Source organism: Pelobates fuscus, chromosome 6 (assembly GCF_036172605.1).
Source record: "Pelobates fuscus isolate aPelFus1 chromosome 6, aPelFus1.pri, whole genome shotgun sequence".
NCBI classification, from domain to species: Eukaryota; Metazoa; Chordata; class Amphibia; order Anura; family Pelobatidae; genus Pelobates; species Pelobates fuscus.
In genome coordinates this window covers 138,287,892-138,304,478 of record NC_086322.1, presented here as the reverse complement: position 1 = coordinate 138,304,478, position 16,587 = coordinate 138,287,892, and the positions used below count along the sequence as shown (strand labels likewise).

General features: G+C 40.0%; 1 protein-coding gene across 2 annotated transcripts in view; it reads right to left on the bottom strand.

The window, feature by feature from the left end:
• EGF (epidermal growth factor) overlaps positions 1–16,587 on the bottom strand; it is a 129,292-nt gene that overhangs the window by 46,587 nt on the left and 66,118 nt on the right. For both annotated transcript variants that reach the window (XM_063458350.1, XM_063458351.1), the window contains exons 8-13: positions 9,241–9,363; positions 8,546–8,671; positions 6,558–6,694; positions 4,111–4,259; positions 3,090–3,194; positions 1,912–2,135 (exon numbers count right to left, since the gene is read on the bottom strand). In XM_063458350.1, coding sequence (XP_063314420.1) covers positions 1,912–2,135; positions 3,090–3,194; positions 4,111–4,259; positions 6,558–6,694; positions 8,546–8,671; positions 9,241–9,363 — 864 coding nt within the window. The remainder of the gene's footprint in view (positions 1–1,911; positions 2,136–3,089; positions 3,195–4,110; positions 4,260–6,557; positions 6,695–8,545; positions 8,672–9,240; positions 9,364–16,587) is intronic.

Here is a 16,587-nt window from a genome sequence, read left to right as displayed (position 1 = left end):
AGTGGGCCAACATTCCACAGGCCACAATCAACAACCTGATCAACTGTACGCAAAGGAGATGTGTTGCACTGCGTGAGGAAAATGGTGGTCACACCAGATACTGACTGGTTTTTGGACTCCCCATGGACCTCCCAACGAAGGAGACGATCTTGGAGGTGAAGATGCTGGATGTGGAGATCCTTGGCTGGTGTGGTTACACGTGGTCTGCGGTTATGAGGCCGATTGGATGTACTGCCAAATTCTCTGGAAGGCTTTTGGAGACGGCTTACAGTAGAGAAATGAACATTCAATTCACTGACAACAGCTCTGGTATTCCTGCAGTCAGCATGCCAATTGCACGCTCCATCAAAACTTGCGACATCTGTGGCATTGTGCTGTGTGCACATTTTAGAGTGGCCTTTTATTGTGGCCAGCCTAAGGCCCACCTGTGCAATAATCATGCTGTCTAATAAGCATCTTGATTTGCCAGACCTGTGAGGTGGATGGATTATCTCATAGAAACATAGAATGTGATGGCAGATAATAGCCATTCGGCCCATCTAGTCTGCCCAATTTTCTAAATACTTTCATTAGTCCCTGGCCTTATCGTATAGTTAGGATAGCCTTATGCATATCCCACACATGCTTAAACTCCTTTACTGTGTTAACCTCTACCACTTCAGCTGGAAGGCTATTCCATGCATTCACTACCCGCTCAGTAAAGTAATACTTCCTGATATTATTTTTAAACTTTTGCCCCTCTAATTTAAGACTATGTCCTTTTGTTGTGGTAGTTTTTCTTCTTTTAAAGGCAAAGGAGAAGAGCTCACTAACACAGATTTGTGAACAATATTTGAGAGAAATAGGCCTTTTGTATATATAGAAAAAGTTTTAGATCTTTGAGTTCAGCTCATGAAAAATGGGGGCAAAAACAAAAGTGTTGCATTTATAATTTTGTTAAGTGTATATTATAAATATACTAACTATCCTCATGTTCAACTCAAAGTTCTTGGCAGCTATTCCAACAGCTCATGTGTGTACGATCTAACACCAAAGCAGTTCCTGTGTCGAACCTCTTTTGAAGGCAACGGAGATGTACTATGTAGTTTGGGCAAAGTGGAGTCGGTTTTTATTCTAATAATACATTTATTTCTTCATTGTCGTGCTGAATTCCAAGTAATTGCAAAGGTATGCAGATATTTGAATATAATATTTCCATTACTTGGAATACTCTCCAGCAAATGCATTGCACTCAGTACAGATTGCAAACCACTCAGTGTATCAGGTACCCAAACACATGGACCTTGATGCTGTTGGCTTGAGCATTATGTTCTGCCAGGACTACAACAGGTGTCCATACAATTATTTTTAAATATTTGCTCAATACTTAACAAAGCAATTAAGCAAATATATGTGTGTCTATCTTTGATCATATTGGTTCTTGATAATCCACTTCAGTGCACAGAGTACTAGTATTGGTTCCAGTTGATCATTTAAGTGTCCCTGGTACCACTCGTGTTTATAGCTTTCACTGTAATAAGTCAACGTACCTTTTTGATTTGAAACACTGAGATATAATTATGTGTCATCTATTAAAACTAAAGGCTAGACTTTATATAGATATATCACACATGCTATTTTACATATATGGCACACATAGAAATAGGATAATATGTGTCAGTTAGGCCCAAAATCCATCAATATATTGTTGTATGAACAAAGTCGCATTTCAGTGTTTCAACTCAAGAGGTACATTGACTTACTAGAGTGAAAGCTGTAAGAAAATGTATTTGCTTCCTACATGCTTTTAAAAACAAGATTTTGAGCTAATGATTTCTCGGACAAAATACTGCTCAGATATCTAAAATGAATGGCATGTCACCACAGTTTTTATTACTAAAAATGTATATTTGTATTACCCCAAAACCTCACCTACTTCGTTCTGGGAAAGTGTCTGCCTTTCGGAGCCATCCAGATTAGAAGATTCAATGACAGATCTCTTGGCATCGCACCAGTACAGTTTGTCAGACAGGAATTCCACCGTTATTCCAGTAGGCCACACCAAGTCAGAACTGACTAACACCATCCTTCCTGATCCATCCAAATTGGAGCTTTCTATTCGTGGTTTGGCACCTGTATCAGTCCAAAATAATTTCCTTAGAAAAAAATAAATACAAAAAAATAAAAATCAGAAAAATGGTCATTAGCTAGTGACCGATTGTGAACCAGTAATGCCAAATTCAAGATTTTAATTTCAGTTTGCATTCCACCACCAAAGGACCACTATAGGCACCATTTCAATTAATTGCAAGGAAGTTGTTATGGAACACAGAGTGTCCCTTTAACTTTCTTGCTTTGAAAATATTTCCCCAGCATGCCCATTACTTCTGCTTACTGGTTGCCTTTTTAAAATGTTTACACGTTTGTAAATGATGAAATTAATATATTGGAGGTGGTTTACATTTGTTCCAAAAAATGCTGATAGCAAAATTGACTGCTGGTTGATTTAATTTAATTTAAGTTAATTCATTTATTAAGGCTTCATACATCTTTGTAATCTAAATACTAATTTAAATTGACCTGCTAAAATATTTTGTTAAAAAGTTTGATGTTTTATAATCTATTGATAACTTTAAGAATAACACCCTCAATTTAATATTTTTGAATAAACGTATAATAATATTTTTTCGAAATATTAAACATATTACAAAATATACTATACAAAAATATCAATATATAAAAATATAAATATTTTTCAAAATATTAAAACACTTTAAAAGTTTATTCAAAAATATTAAATCATTTGAAACACATATCCAAAAATAATAAATCAAGGTTAACATCTGCAGAATATAATATTAATCTGTTATATGGCACTTTTCTCCCCCAATGAGACAAAAAGTGTTTAGTGTCAATGATAACCAAACTGACTGCTAATTAACAAACTTTATCATTACCCATTTTATTTTATTGAACTCAAAATGATCAAAGACTGACACAACCTTTGAGACTTGTACAGGTACTACAACTGGTCGTTTAACCAACTTTAATAGTCATAATTATTATTATGGTGAAGATAAACTGTATAAGTTTCTGTAATTACTTCTTACTTAGCCAGTGGATGTACAGAGATTCCCCTTGGCTGCTCTATGTCTTTCTGGATAATTTTTTCTCTGTTTTTCCCATTGATATCACTCATTTCAATGCATGATTTTCTGTTGGAAAGTGAAAAAGAAATATATATAGTTCAGTCAATTAAACCAGCCATTAACATTCAGCCCTAATAAGAAGGAGCCTGCTATATCTACTAGGATAGTAACAATAAACGTTACATGGGACTGAGCTCACAGTAATGTAAACATTTTGATGTTTCAAAATGTTTGAGAACAGATTAATTAGTTTGCAGTTTGGGGCACACTATGTATTCTATCGAGCGCTTCTCTTTGCTTCCACTATAGCCTACTGGAGAAACTGAAGCTGTGTGAGTTAAAACAACACTATAATGTTAGAAATAAAAACATGTATTCCTAACACTATAGTGTCAAACTAGCTACTTAGATCCCTGGCCACCCTCAGAATGGAGATAAAAGTTTGTTTACTTACCTTTTTTTCCATTGTCTTGATGATTCCATAGGAAAGCGTTGGGAGGCTATTGCACATGAACGGCAAGCCACAGCACTGCGCCAGTCAGCATCTCCTCATAAAGATGCAATGAATCAATGCATCTCTATGGAGAGTGATCTGGAGAGTGAGCATGGAGACACTTAATGTAGGTAGATAGGAAGCACCTCTAGTGGCATTCTGAGTGACTGCCACTTGAGGTGGGAACTAGGCAGCAATATATACACTGCCTTTACTCTGAAGTGGCAGTGTTTACATTGAAATGGCTGCAGGCACATGGTAGACACCAGAATCACTACATTACGTTGTAGTGGTTCTGGTTACTATAGTGTCTATTTAAGCCCAATGGTGCAAGGCTTAGGTCATTGGCTAAGAGCAATCAGTTGATATTCACAGCCAATTAGCTGGTTCTGTAGTGCACTGAGGATCAATGTTTCTCCTATTGAGTAACTCACTTGGAACAAAACTAAAGTATATTATTTGCACAAATACATGTACAAACATACGTACCCCCTGTCTGTCCAGTACAATTTTCTGTTAATGGTATCAATAGCAATTCCCTCAGGCAGGTCCAAGTCTTCAGAAATAACCCTTTCACGCTCACTGCCGTCAATATTTGCACTTTCGATCCACTTCAGAGCTGTGTGTGCAAAGTATATCTAAGAAAAAAGTGTGATGATATATAACAAATGACGACTGCAATTTTTTCTTTTCTGTCTAAATATACTTGCAGGGACATCATGAGCAGTGAAATATATACTATGGGAACAGTATCCATAAATTAAATAATGAAGAAACAGACTACCCTAGACCTCTAATGCACACATAAAACACTGCAATATATAAAGATTAAAAAAAAATTATGTTTAAAATTAAATGTTGAAATCCAGACATTTTTATCCTGCAACTGGGTGCCTCTGTCAGGAATGGAATGGGATCCAACACGCAGAATGTAGACAAAAGGTAACGTATACCGGACCTTAGAATGGCCGGACTAACGTATAAGAACAAGGAGTAGTCAAGTTCAAGCCGAGGTCAAGGAGTACAGAGATCAGGATAAAGGAGAATACTAAAGCCGGTCAAAGGAGTATAGAATGAAGAGTAGTCAAAACGGAGCCGAAGTCAAAAGCTAGAAGACTGAATACAGATAAAGCACTATAGGGAACAAAAATGAACCACAACAGGGCAATTGACCTAGCCCTGTGAGTCCTTTTTATACTGTGGCTCGTTAGGATGGTAGCCACGCCTCCAAAACATCCATATCCGAACGTTTCGGCGGAACATGACATCATTACTGTCATGACATCGACGCAACCTTGCCGCGTCAGAAAGGGAGGCGGGGCTATTGCGCCCAGCGTGAAAACCGCCTGCAACACTGAATCCGGCCCAAAGCTGGGAAATTGAGTTCAATAGAAAGTTTGATATCTGGCAAATATACAAAGACCCCAGAAGGTGACAGAGCCCCTTTGAACATTCATTCACTGGAAAATATTGTGTAAAATTGTATAAATATGATACGCAGAGCAATAAATGCCAATAATTAATAAATTAATGACATGGGACATTATAAATACCAGTAATGTTCACAACTATTTAATTATGATTGTACTAGAGCACATTTTTTTTTTGTTTTTAGCTTATCACACTGCTATGATGGTAAGTTTCAATGTAAGATTTTACATAAGAAATATTTCATTCATTTACAGAGCCTTCTAATTCATTGCAATAAAGAAATGCTGACTAAAGCTTGGAGCACCCTCTAGTGGTTTATAATCACCATTACAGGTTAACTAATGCAAGGCTCTAAAACAAAGGAAGGCCTTCAGGAATTAAGTCCTACCCTGAAGTTTAATGACTGCATGCATAACCAAATTTCAAGACTACAGTTTTTAAATGACTTACCATCATTCGCTTTATAAGTAAAAGACTTTCAGCCCTTGAATTTCGATTAATAAATATGATCTCATTCAAATTACATTTACAGCCTGTTGTACCAGACTAAGCAGTGTTTAAATATTTGTTACCAATAAACTCCAGAAAAAAATAAAACTAAGGAGTAAATTTAAAAAAAAAATAATGAATTGCAGTGAATTTGGAATAAAATGAAAAATTTAAGGGCCATGTCCTAATTAGAACTCAGTTGGATATTCTTTTTCCATTGAAACCACTTTTGCCCAAATGCAGAAGGTTATTTATTATCTTACAAATTATTAGCAAATAATTATCATGATACTAAGTAGTATACTTAAAGGGACACTCCAGGCACCCAGACCACTTCTGCCCATTGGAGTGGTCTGGGTGCCAACTCCCACTACCCTTAACCCTGCAAGTGTAATTATTGCAGTTTTTCATAAACTGCAATATTTACATTGCAGGGTTAACTCCACCTCTAGTGGCTGTCTATTAGACAGCCACTAGAGGTCACTTCCTGGGTTCTAGCACAGGTTTCCTGTGCTAGAGCGTCGCTGGACGTCCTCACGCTGTGTGAGGACCTCCAGCGTCGCTCAAAATCCCATAGGAAAGCATTGAAATGATTTTTCAATGCTTTCCTATGGGGAGACGTAATGCGCATGCGCGGCATTTCCGCGCATGCGCATTAGGTCTCCTCGGCCGGTGAGCGAGATTAGTCTCGCCCACCGGCCGACGTAATCATTAGGAGGAGCGTCGCGGAGGCGGAGACAGCGGCGAGGGACATCGCCGCTGTCCCAGGTAAGTGACTGAAGGGGTTTTCACCCCTTCAGTAACCGGGGATTGGTGGGTGGGAGGGAGAGGGACCCTCCAGTGCCAGAAAAACTGATCGTTTTTCTGGCACTGGAGTTTCCCTTTAAGTAACTGTGCTGTTATATAAAACTTTGCGGTTAAAACTATATATGAGCAAAAAGTTCAACTTTACTTTCAATTTACAGGTAGTCATGCTGTCTTAAGTTTACAATTAAAATTGGAAAGTAATACATTACCCTATTTTCAATAGGATCGTAGTCAAGAGCAATGACTCTCCCCATCTGTGAGTCAAGAAGTATTTCATGTCCTGTTCCATCAAAGTTAATTCGTTGGATGTCATGTAGATTTGTAAATATTAAGAATGGCCGAGGACCTGTACTTGGGAGCATATGTTTCCAAATATTAACACTCTGTTACAAATCAGTTTTATTTCTTTGCATCTTCCTATAGAGATACATTGAATCAATGATTCTCGGTGGGCAGGGTTCAGGTGCTGGACTAGGAAGCACCTCTAGTGACTGCTACTAGTGGTGTTCCTAGGCAGCAATGTAAACACTGCCCTTTCTATGCAAAGTCAGCGTTTACAGTGTTAAGACTACAAGGACATATTATAAAGACAAGGGGCTGTGTCTATAGGGACACTATAACGCAAAGTAGATGGTGGGAACCGCACTCAATCCCAGCGGCCAAGGGTGCTCCGGATCAGGACCAGCAATCCCAGAATTATACACGAAAGAAGAAAGGACCACAGGCACTCCAAATTGAAACCGTATGCAGATTTATTAGGAAAAAATGCAACGCCAAGCAACGTTTCGACCAACAAAGGCTTGAAAAAGACCTTTGTTGGTCGAAACGTTGCTTGGCGTTGCATTTTTTCCTAATAAATCTGCATACGGTTTCAATTTGGAGTGCCTGTGGTCCTTTCTTCTTTCGTGTATAGGGACACTATAGTCACCAGAACTATTACATTAAGCTGTAGTGGTTCTGGTGACTATAGTGTCCATTTAATCAACTGAACCCCTGTATGTACAATTTGGAAGTGTTAATACACCATGCTGTTGACTACATGATAGACAATAATACTCACACTGACAACATTATAATCTCTAACTTTGCTAACCCGTATTCCACCCCCACCCTCGGATTTTTGCAAAAGCCTCGGCTCACAGGTGAAAGACTTACACTGAAACCTCTTTATCACTGACAGCTCTGGTACCATAACTATCGGTATCAGCATTTAAATAATTATGTGCCAAGACAGTCACTTGTCTACTAGGGACAGTAATATTATCACTGTCTCAGGGCAGTGTTTGGTGTGAAGGGGTAATTAGATATGAAGATCTTCTCTCCATTATTTCCACAACAATCAGACAAATCCAGAAATATTACTTTCTAATTTCTTTTTACTATGTAGCAATAATATTCAATATTTTTTCTTACATTTCACTAACTCCTATGTCAAGGAGTTGTTGTTTTATTATAAATGTTCATTGTAAACTATTCTCACGCATATTCAGTATTTGTTGTCTCATTAACTATATTTTTGATCCAACACAGAACAATGATTTTTGCTTTGGATGTATATTATGTGCTTAATTCATGGGCTTCTCTTTGAATTTGTAAGTATGCAACAGAAAAACAAGCAATAACACATACTTATAAACTATTATTTGTTTGTCCCAATTAAACAGCCCTAAGAGCTGTTTAATTGAGAAAAATAAAACTTTAAAAAATTCTCAGAAAAGCCATCATGTAATTGTCGGGATCAGCTTTGGTTTGGATGTTCACAGTGATGAATCCAAGTGGCAGACTTAACAGAGATAAAGACCAATTAGCTACAGGTAATTGAGTATACATTGTATTTATTTGCCTGCTACACTAAAGCCTTACATAGAATTAGGGACACTTGAAATTCTAGTGAGTTGGTTTAAGATTTTTTATTTTTTTTACCATATTGACTTCCATTTGTAAACTTAGCACTCAAAACAACTAACTGGGGAAATGTATAAAAGTGTCCTAGAAAGGATGAACAATTTACAACAAAGAAATGGATTTTGATGCATAACTTTGTTACACCTGTTTTTAACTGTTCAACTTTGTTTGCATTCCAACTTTGTTTGCATTGATCAAAAATAAAATGCTTCCTAAATACACGTCTTCTCAAAAAACACTCTTTTTTTATTGGATGTGTCCATCCATTCTTCATGTAGAAAACATTACTGACCTGATGCCAGGCAGCGTTTCTTATCCAGTTGCAGATTGTAGCCAGGAAAACAGTCGCATTCCCATTTCCCTGGACTTGACACTGAACATATTTGACTGCATCCGCCATTATCAGGTGAGGAGCAACCTAGAACGTAAACTGTCCATAAGTCTTCACGTTCTACAGCACTATTCCTTTGTGCAAGTGATACAATGTATCCTTGGTAACTGGGACTAACTTAAAGTAATGCTGCTACTAAAAAATAACAGAACATAATAGAGTATAAAAAATTGGATTATGTCATTTAAACTTTTTTTGACTGCATGTGATGGGCTGTGCCTAGAGTATGCTCTTTATTTAAATTGGAACAATAAAAACTGGAATAGTATATATCAAGAGCGGTCTGTTTTAAGCAGATTTGATCGTGGATTCACATTAGGTGGTCCAAGGAACCATGCAGCTTCTCTGTCTTCCCCTAACCTCCTTTCTTACGCCCACCTAGAGTTTGGACTTTTCGAATAGTACACTCTGCTTTGACATCACATGTAAGAAGTCTAGAAAGCATTCACATAATAATACTGAAGACATCAGAAGGATGCTCATAGATACAAAATGTTAAAGCTCTGGTAACATTTCTCTAAAATTATGTATGTATTAATATTTGATAAATTGCTAATGCAGCATTATGGCATATGATCTATTAAACCAATACACACCTGTGCATGTTTTTCCATCTTTGCCAAACACTGATCCTTCTGGACAATGGCACAAAGGCCCTCCTGATGTCTGTATACAACCATAGCGGCAGTCCTTGTAATCCACAGAGCAAGGGACTTTGTCTAAGTTGATAACAATGTAAAAAATAAAAAATAAATGATAATACAGCAAACTGTCATACATTTAAAATGGAAGCAAAGAAAGTTTGTTTATTTTATTCTTTAATATTTTACTAGCTTACCTTTGTTGAAAGCAAACATTGGAATATAGAATTTCAAACTGACGTAAACAACTAACATAGTGGGTTATAGTATCTTTTTTTAATTTAATAAATGCATTCATAGCTTGATAAAACCTGCAAGCTAGGACACAAACTTTGTATACATGGTTATTGTAGACACCTTGTGTCTTTAGCATGTTTCTGGTGTTTGGCTTCTATACAAGTGTGTAGTATGCTCTTAAGAACTAGATCATGAGTGAACACAGCCATACTTGAATGATGTGTGAATACCTCTGATAGGTTAGAATGTGTGCCTGGGGTGGCTAAGTCTCTGATACAGGGAGCTTAACTGGCATTCCAAATCTAGATCATCTTCTTTAGGGGGGGAACTAAATGAATAAATGAATGGCTGCTTGGTTGTTTTGCCCTGTACAGGCAAAACATCATGAATTCTTAATTTAGCTTTTCTTATATACTGTTTTATATTTAATTACACTGGCTAGCACCCAGTGGGAGGTATGTGTAAAGGATAGAGTTATAAAAGTGTAGCAGTCACTAGGATTTTGTGATACGAAATTACATCGATTATACCAAATAAACAGATGATTGATGAGAAAAAATATGATTGATAGTTAAGGGATAGCCACTAAATGTTGATTTTATTAAAGACACGGAGGCTCATATTATGCATAACTCTTTCTTTATTTCCTCAGCAGCAAAGATAGAGGAATATCAATATATCAAAAAATGAAAGAAAAAACTGTATAGGTACACAGGCAACCAATCACATAACAGAGGAAGTGACTATATAAGGCCTGTGTCTCCCACAATCCCCCTCTTTCTTTGCTGCTTCCTCAGACAGCTAAGTATTTTGCTCCTGTTATTGTGTTCTTTCCTGATATTATTGTTTTCCTGTTTAATGTTTATCTTTGCTTATTATTATTGTGTGTAGCTGCCTTTATCTGTGCAGCTGGTTTTTCTATTTCTGCCTTCCGCTGGTGTGCTTGGGCTAGCCCCTGACTGGTGTCTTGGTTTTTCCCCTCAACCGTTTGCTTCCCCTGCGCTCTCCCTACGGGTGCCGCGCGGGACCCAGTACTGTTTTCCTAGCCGTGGCTGTTCTACTCTGCCGCGGCTGTTTATTGCTCCCCTGCTTTTCTCCTCGATCGTCGCACACGCCCCTTCCCCCGCCCTAGATGATGGGTCGGATACTGACCGGAGTGTGGAGCGTGACTCCGATGTTATGGAGTATGACTCCTATGATGAGGGCGAGTCGGGCGAGGATTTACCCATTACGGGTGTAACCCCCTCTGGATCCTCTGCCGCTAAAAAGACCTGGGTTCATATGTGAAGACCTTTACGGCCATAGACAAGGCCCAGGCGAACATGAAGCGCATGTTCGCACCCAAGGTTTTCGGAGGGGCCGGGCGTAGCAGGAACCGTCCACCCGGCCGCGGTTTCCGAGGCTCGTTTCGTGCCACCAGAGGTTCCTTTTTTCCTTCCCGAGGATTTCAGGATACAAGGAAACCTCCCTTCTTCCCAGCCAGAGGGAGATCTTGGGGCTCCAGATACCTCTGTGGTGCCACTTCGGGCTTATGGTGAGTACCCTTTTTTCCCCTCTCGATCATGTACGAGTGGCAGGGAGGCTGGCCTTATTCTACCAGGGGTGGGCAGATTTAACTTCAGATGCTTGGGTTCTGCAATGTGTAAAGGGTTATCAACTAGAGTTCGTTTCTATCCCTGTCCAAGTTTCCACCCCCAAAGAGTTATCCCTCCCGCCGGATCAGGATGAAATGATTTCCGCGGAGGTAGAAGAGATGTTCGCGAAAGGTGCCATAGAGGAGTGGCCATTTGCCACTCCAGGCTTCACGAGCAATCTTTTCCTGGTGCCAAAGAAAGGGGGCGGAGTCCACCCTGTGATAAATCTCTGTCCTCTCAATGCGTTCCTCCGCTATCAACACTTTCAGATGGAAGGCATACATTGCCTCAGAGACCTCCTTCGGCAATCGGATTGGTTGGCCAAGTTGGATCTGAAGGACGCGTATTTTATGGTCCCCATCGCGTTTGAATACAGGTATTACCTCCACTTCACATTGCACGGGAGGCGTTGGCGCTTTACCTGCCTGCCATTCGGTCTCTCCTCGGCTCCTTGGTGCTTCAACAAACTCATGAAGCCAGTGGTGACGTTCCTCCGTACCCGTGGGGTACGCCTGATTATTTACCTGGACGACATTTTAATCATGTCCCAATCCAGGGACTCTCTACTGTTACATTTGGATTGGACGATCAACCTTCTTCAGAACTTGGGTTTCCTAATCAACTGGGACAAGTCGGTCATGATCCCTGCACAATCAATAGAATTCTTGGGTTTCCAGGTTGATTCCATCAGACAATTCCTATACTTACCAGATTCCAAGATGAAGACCATCCAAAAAGAGCTCCAGCGGGCTCTACGAGTACCGGATATGTCCATCAGGCAGCTGGCAAGGATTATCGGTCTTCTGGCAGCTTCTATTAAGGCGATATTCCCGGGCCCGCTACACTACCGTGCCCTCCAACGCCTCAAAGGTTCGCACCTCCGTTCGGGTCATTCATACGAATCCCGGATACGGCTGGACGAGGAATCCAGGGACGAACTAGTGTGGTGGTTGGCTCACATGGAGGCCTGGAACAGAAGGGCCATCTTCGGTTCGATCCCGGATATAGTGATAGAGTCCGATGCCAGCTTACACGGCTGGGGTGCTCGTTGTGGCGACATTTCCACAGGAGGCAGATGGTCCGACATAGAGAAGTCCTTACACATCAATTGTCTGGAACTTCTGGCAGGGGCCTTCGCGATCCGCAGCCTTACCCCAGGTCAAGTAAACTGCTGCGTTCTCCTCAAGATGGAAGACGTGTCGGCAGTCCGGTACATAAATCAATTGGGGGTAACCAAGTCCAGAATGTTGGCGCTGTTGGCGATGGACTTTTGACAATTTTGCCTTTACAACAACGTTTCGGTGCAAGCGGAACACATCCCAGGTCTGGACAATTCGGGAGCGGATTGGAATTCCAGACATTTAAGAGACTCGGGAGATTGGCACTTGCACGTTTCAGTATTCCAAAGTCTGGACAGACTGTGGGGACGGTTCGAGCTGGATCTATTCGCTTCCCGTCTGAATACTCAACTACCGGAGTTTTACAGTTGGAGGCCGGATCCGGCAGCGGTGGCAACAGACGCTTTTCTCCAGGAGTGGCCGCCGGGATGCCTGTATGCCTTTCCCCCATTCAACATGATTGCTCGCACAATCTCGAAGTTGATCCGTCACAATTGTTGCCTGGCGCTGATCACGCCTCTGTGGATATCCCGTCCATGGTTCCCACGCTTGATGGAGTTGTCGATAGACTACCCACGGCTGATCCCGAGCTTCCAGGACCTCCTTCTGGATCCGGATGGGAACTCGCACGGAATGGTGATAATACAGCAATTGCCTCTGATGGCGTGGCTCCTTTCAGGGGAACCTGGGTTGTCCCGAACGTTCCGCGCACAACTCTCCTGCTCCTCGATAACGCCTGGGCTCCAGGTACGAGATCAGCCTACCGTGCTTCATGGAACTCGTGGTCAAGTTGGTGCATGGAACGGGCAATGGATCCCGTATCTGCCCCTCTCCATCTGATTTTGGAGTTCCTCACGCTCCTGTTTGATTCGGGCAAGGCGTACCGCACTATCAACCTTTTCCACTCAGCTATTTCAGCTGGTCATAATGGTTTAGATGGTTCGCCCGTAGGCAGACACCCTTTCGGGTGTCACCTTCTCAAGGGTATTCGCCTCGCTCGCCCGCCCAGGGCTCGTTTCTCTGCCTTCTGGGATGTTAACGTGATGCTACAGTTCCTGTCATCCTGGTACCCTAACCAAGGACTGACTCTCAAGCAATTATCCTCCAAACTAGTAATGTTACTTTTTTTGGTTTCGTGTAAGAGGGTTTCTGACGTTAGGGCCCTTGATTGGGACACCATTGTTTTCTCTCCTGAAGGTGTGACTTTTAACATTTCCAGGAGGACTAAGTCAGCGTCTAAATCGTTCGTGTACCCCAGATTCCCGGGGTGTCCAGCACTCTGTCCAGTGGAGTGTTTAAGAGCTTATCTGGAAGCTACGCAGTCTCTTTGCTCACCAAATCTACGCCCCTTGTTTGTTTCTTTTAGAACGCCTCACCGGCCTGTTTCGACACCGACTCTGGCATGTTGGGTGCGTTGGCTTTTATCTTCAGCTGGTATAGACACATCTATCTTTACGCCCCATTCTGTGCGAGGTGCTATGGCTTCGAAAGCATCGGCAGTCGTCTGTCGTCTGAAGGACATCATGCGAGCAGCGGATTGGTCTCAAGAGTCGACCTTCCGTAACTTCCACTTCAGACCTATTGAGCACATCGCATCTCAGGTGATAGCACAGCTTTAAACTTGCTAAAATTCCCAGATTTTACTATTAACATGACGTAAAGTCATGATTTTATTAAAGACACAAGGCGAGTATTATTCCCTCCCACCCTCCCAGTGTGGGGTATAGGGGTGAGATGCGATTGGCATATTCAGGTATGTTGAGATTTGGTCTGCCTTATGTGAATTACGTGTACTATTTATGAGAATTTTGGATTAATTATATTTTTCAGATTTCGGCTTTCCTATGAAAAATCTACAGTTTTTTGTTTGGTAAGTCCACAGTTTGGAGTTTGGTTATTACCATATTTCTCTCTCTTTTTTAGCTTGAAGTTATTGAATTGTTTCCGTTTCCTGTTTTGGCCAAGTGGGATATCGTTCATCTTACCTGGTCTTCGGTTTTCGCAAGAAAGAGGGGGATTGTGGGAGACACAGGCCTTATATAGTCACTTCCTCTGTTATGTGATTGGTTGCCTGTGTACCTATAGATTTTTTTTCTTTCATTTTTTGATATATTTATATTCCTCTATCTTTGCTGCTGAGGAAATAAAGAAAGAGTTATGCATAATACTCGCCTCCGTGTCTTTAATAAAATCATGACTTTACGTCATGTTAATAGTAAAATCTGGGAATTGTATTGACAGATTAATGTAGAAATGACCTATAGAGGGGGAAAAGGAAAAGCAGTAAGACGACATTGGCCCTTTATTTTACTTTGTTTTCAATTATTAAATGATAGTTTCATGCCTTCTTCAGTCCAACTGAATAAATCACAAGAGGCTCAAAGCTTTGGTTCCTTAATATTTCACACAGCTTTTTAGGGTAGTTAGAGATTTGCAAAAGTAGATACACACCAGGGTCTAATTAGTAAATTCTTGTCCTCGGACAGAGTTTCCCCTTTGTGACTATATGGATGTGTGGATACTTGTTTTAAATGTTCAGGAATTTGTTTTGAGCTTATGTTCTTTACAATTTAGTCCACAGTTCAGAAATCTGTACTTGTATTAGGGAATTTAGGTAATAAAATGAGGCAAGGCTTAGCAGGGCAGGGAGTATTCCTCTGCTTTTAATGATAATATATTTTACTATTTTTTTTTATTTTTTTTTATATTTACAAGTAAAGCTCTTTTACAAAGCTCTATCCAAGTTTATGAATGCAAAAGAATGTCTGGATCATTCAACACTTTGGCAATTTAAGAGAGATGCCCATGTACCTCCTCCTTTACAATTGTCCCTCTAATTAAGAACCTATTGTTTTGGAATGCTTGATGCTGTTATTGCTTGTATAATTTTAATGTAATTGATGTTTAATAAAAGCTGTACACTAGGTAAATCTTATTTTCTTGGATTTAATTGCACCTTACATGCCTCCTGCAATTAGCTGTGCTGCTTCGTTGTGTAATTCTAAAATAGCATTCTTGTGAGTGTACATGTGAACACAGACAACACAATATAACAATCCATTAACATGAAACATAAATGACTTTATAGTTTTTTAACTAATTGGCTAAGCAATAAAAGCTTCCTTTACAAGGCAGACACAGCCAAACACTAGCTGCCAGTTAAAGAAAACTATAATAGTTTAATTATTAATGCTAATGTTACTCAGCAAGGAGCCCAGGGTATAAAAAAGGGTGGTATACCTCATCACACATTTTAAGTTTTAACATGATATCAGACGTTAACCCTTTCAAGTCAGAGCAGTAAGTGCATTAACAACCTGACCTGCACAAACACTCAGAATAGTTTATAAAGGGGAGATGTATAAAGTGAAAAAGGTCACACAACTCAGATCGTATTTTGCATTTAACTATGGAATTTAATGGTAGATATATTCTGCTAATTAAAGAGAAAATGAGGTCACATCAAACACATCACTAAGAGAGCTCTGTGCATATTATAATACAATATTCACTTTAGAGCTACTCAATACTTAAAAAGTGAGTGCAGATATTAAGAATGTATAAATCACAGAGTAGAACATTTAGAATATAACCTTTCACTTTGGGCAGATCTGAAAATTCTATTCAGTTTTATTTTGTTGTTTTTTTGCTGTAAATTGAAATGAATAGTTCCGAAGCTGGCTATACATTCTGCTAGCAAACAAAGGAGATAGGTAAATCAATAGGAAAAACCATGCTAGTTTTGTAAATATTAGAGGGTTACATTTCAGGATTAAACACATCTCTAGTGGCTTTCTTCCTGACAATCCATACAGACGCTTCTGCTACATGGTCACGTGATGCAGGCAGCTCATATGTGGATTCTCTATGTGGATCTCATAGAGGTCAGAGGTCCCTAATGGTTCTCCATGAGGAGTGGCGACCATTGCTAAAGAAGGCCATGTCTCCTCGATGATGTCACAGAAAGCTGGGAGGCAACAGCACTGAGGAAGCCTCAGCACTGGAAAAGGGTAAGTAAATCCTTTATATTCTTCATTTATATCACTCACAGGGGTCCACTACTCTAATTCAGGGTAGGGAACTATACCATTAAGAATACAGGTTTGTATTTCTAACACTACAAAAATCCTGGGGGCCAGATTTTGAGCTTAAACATCTTGCCAGGGCTTGCACAGTTAGTCACCAAAGGAACCTCAACTGTCTAGAGGCTTAAGAACAGTCGCTTACTCACTGCTGTTTTATTCCAACTACTCAGATATATTTTTACAAAATTACAAGAGGAAGCGAAATCCAAGAACATTTATAGAGTTCCT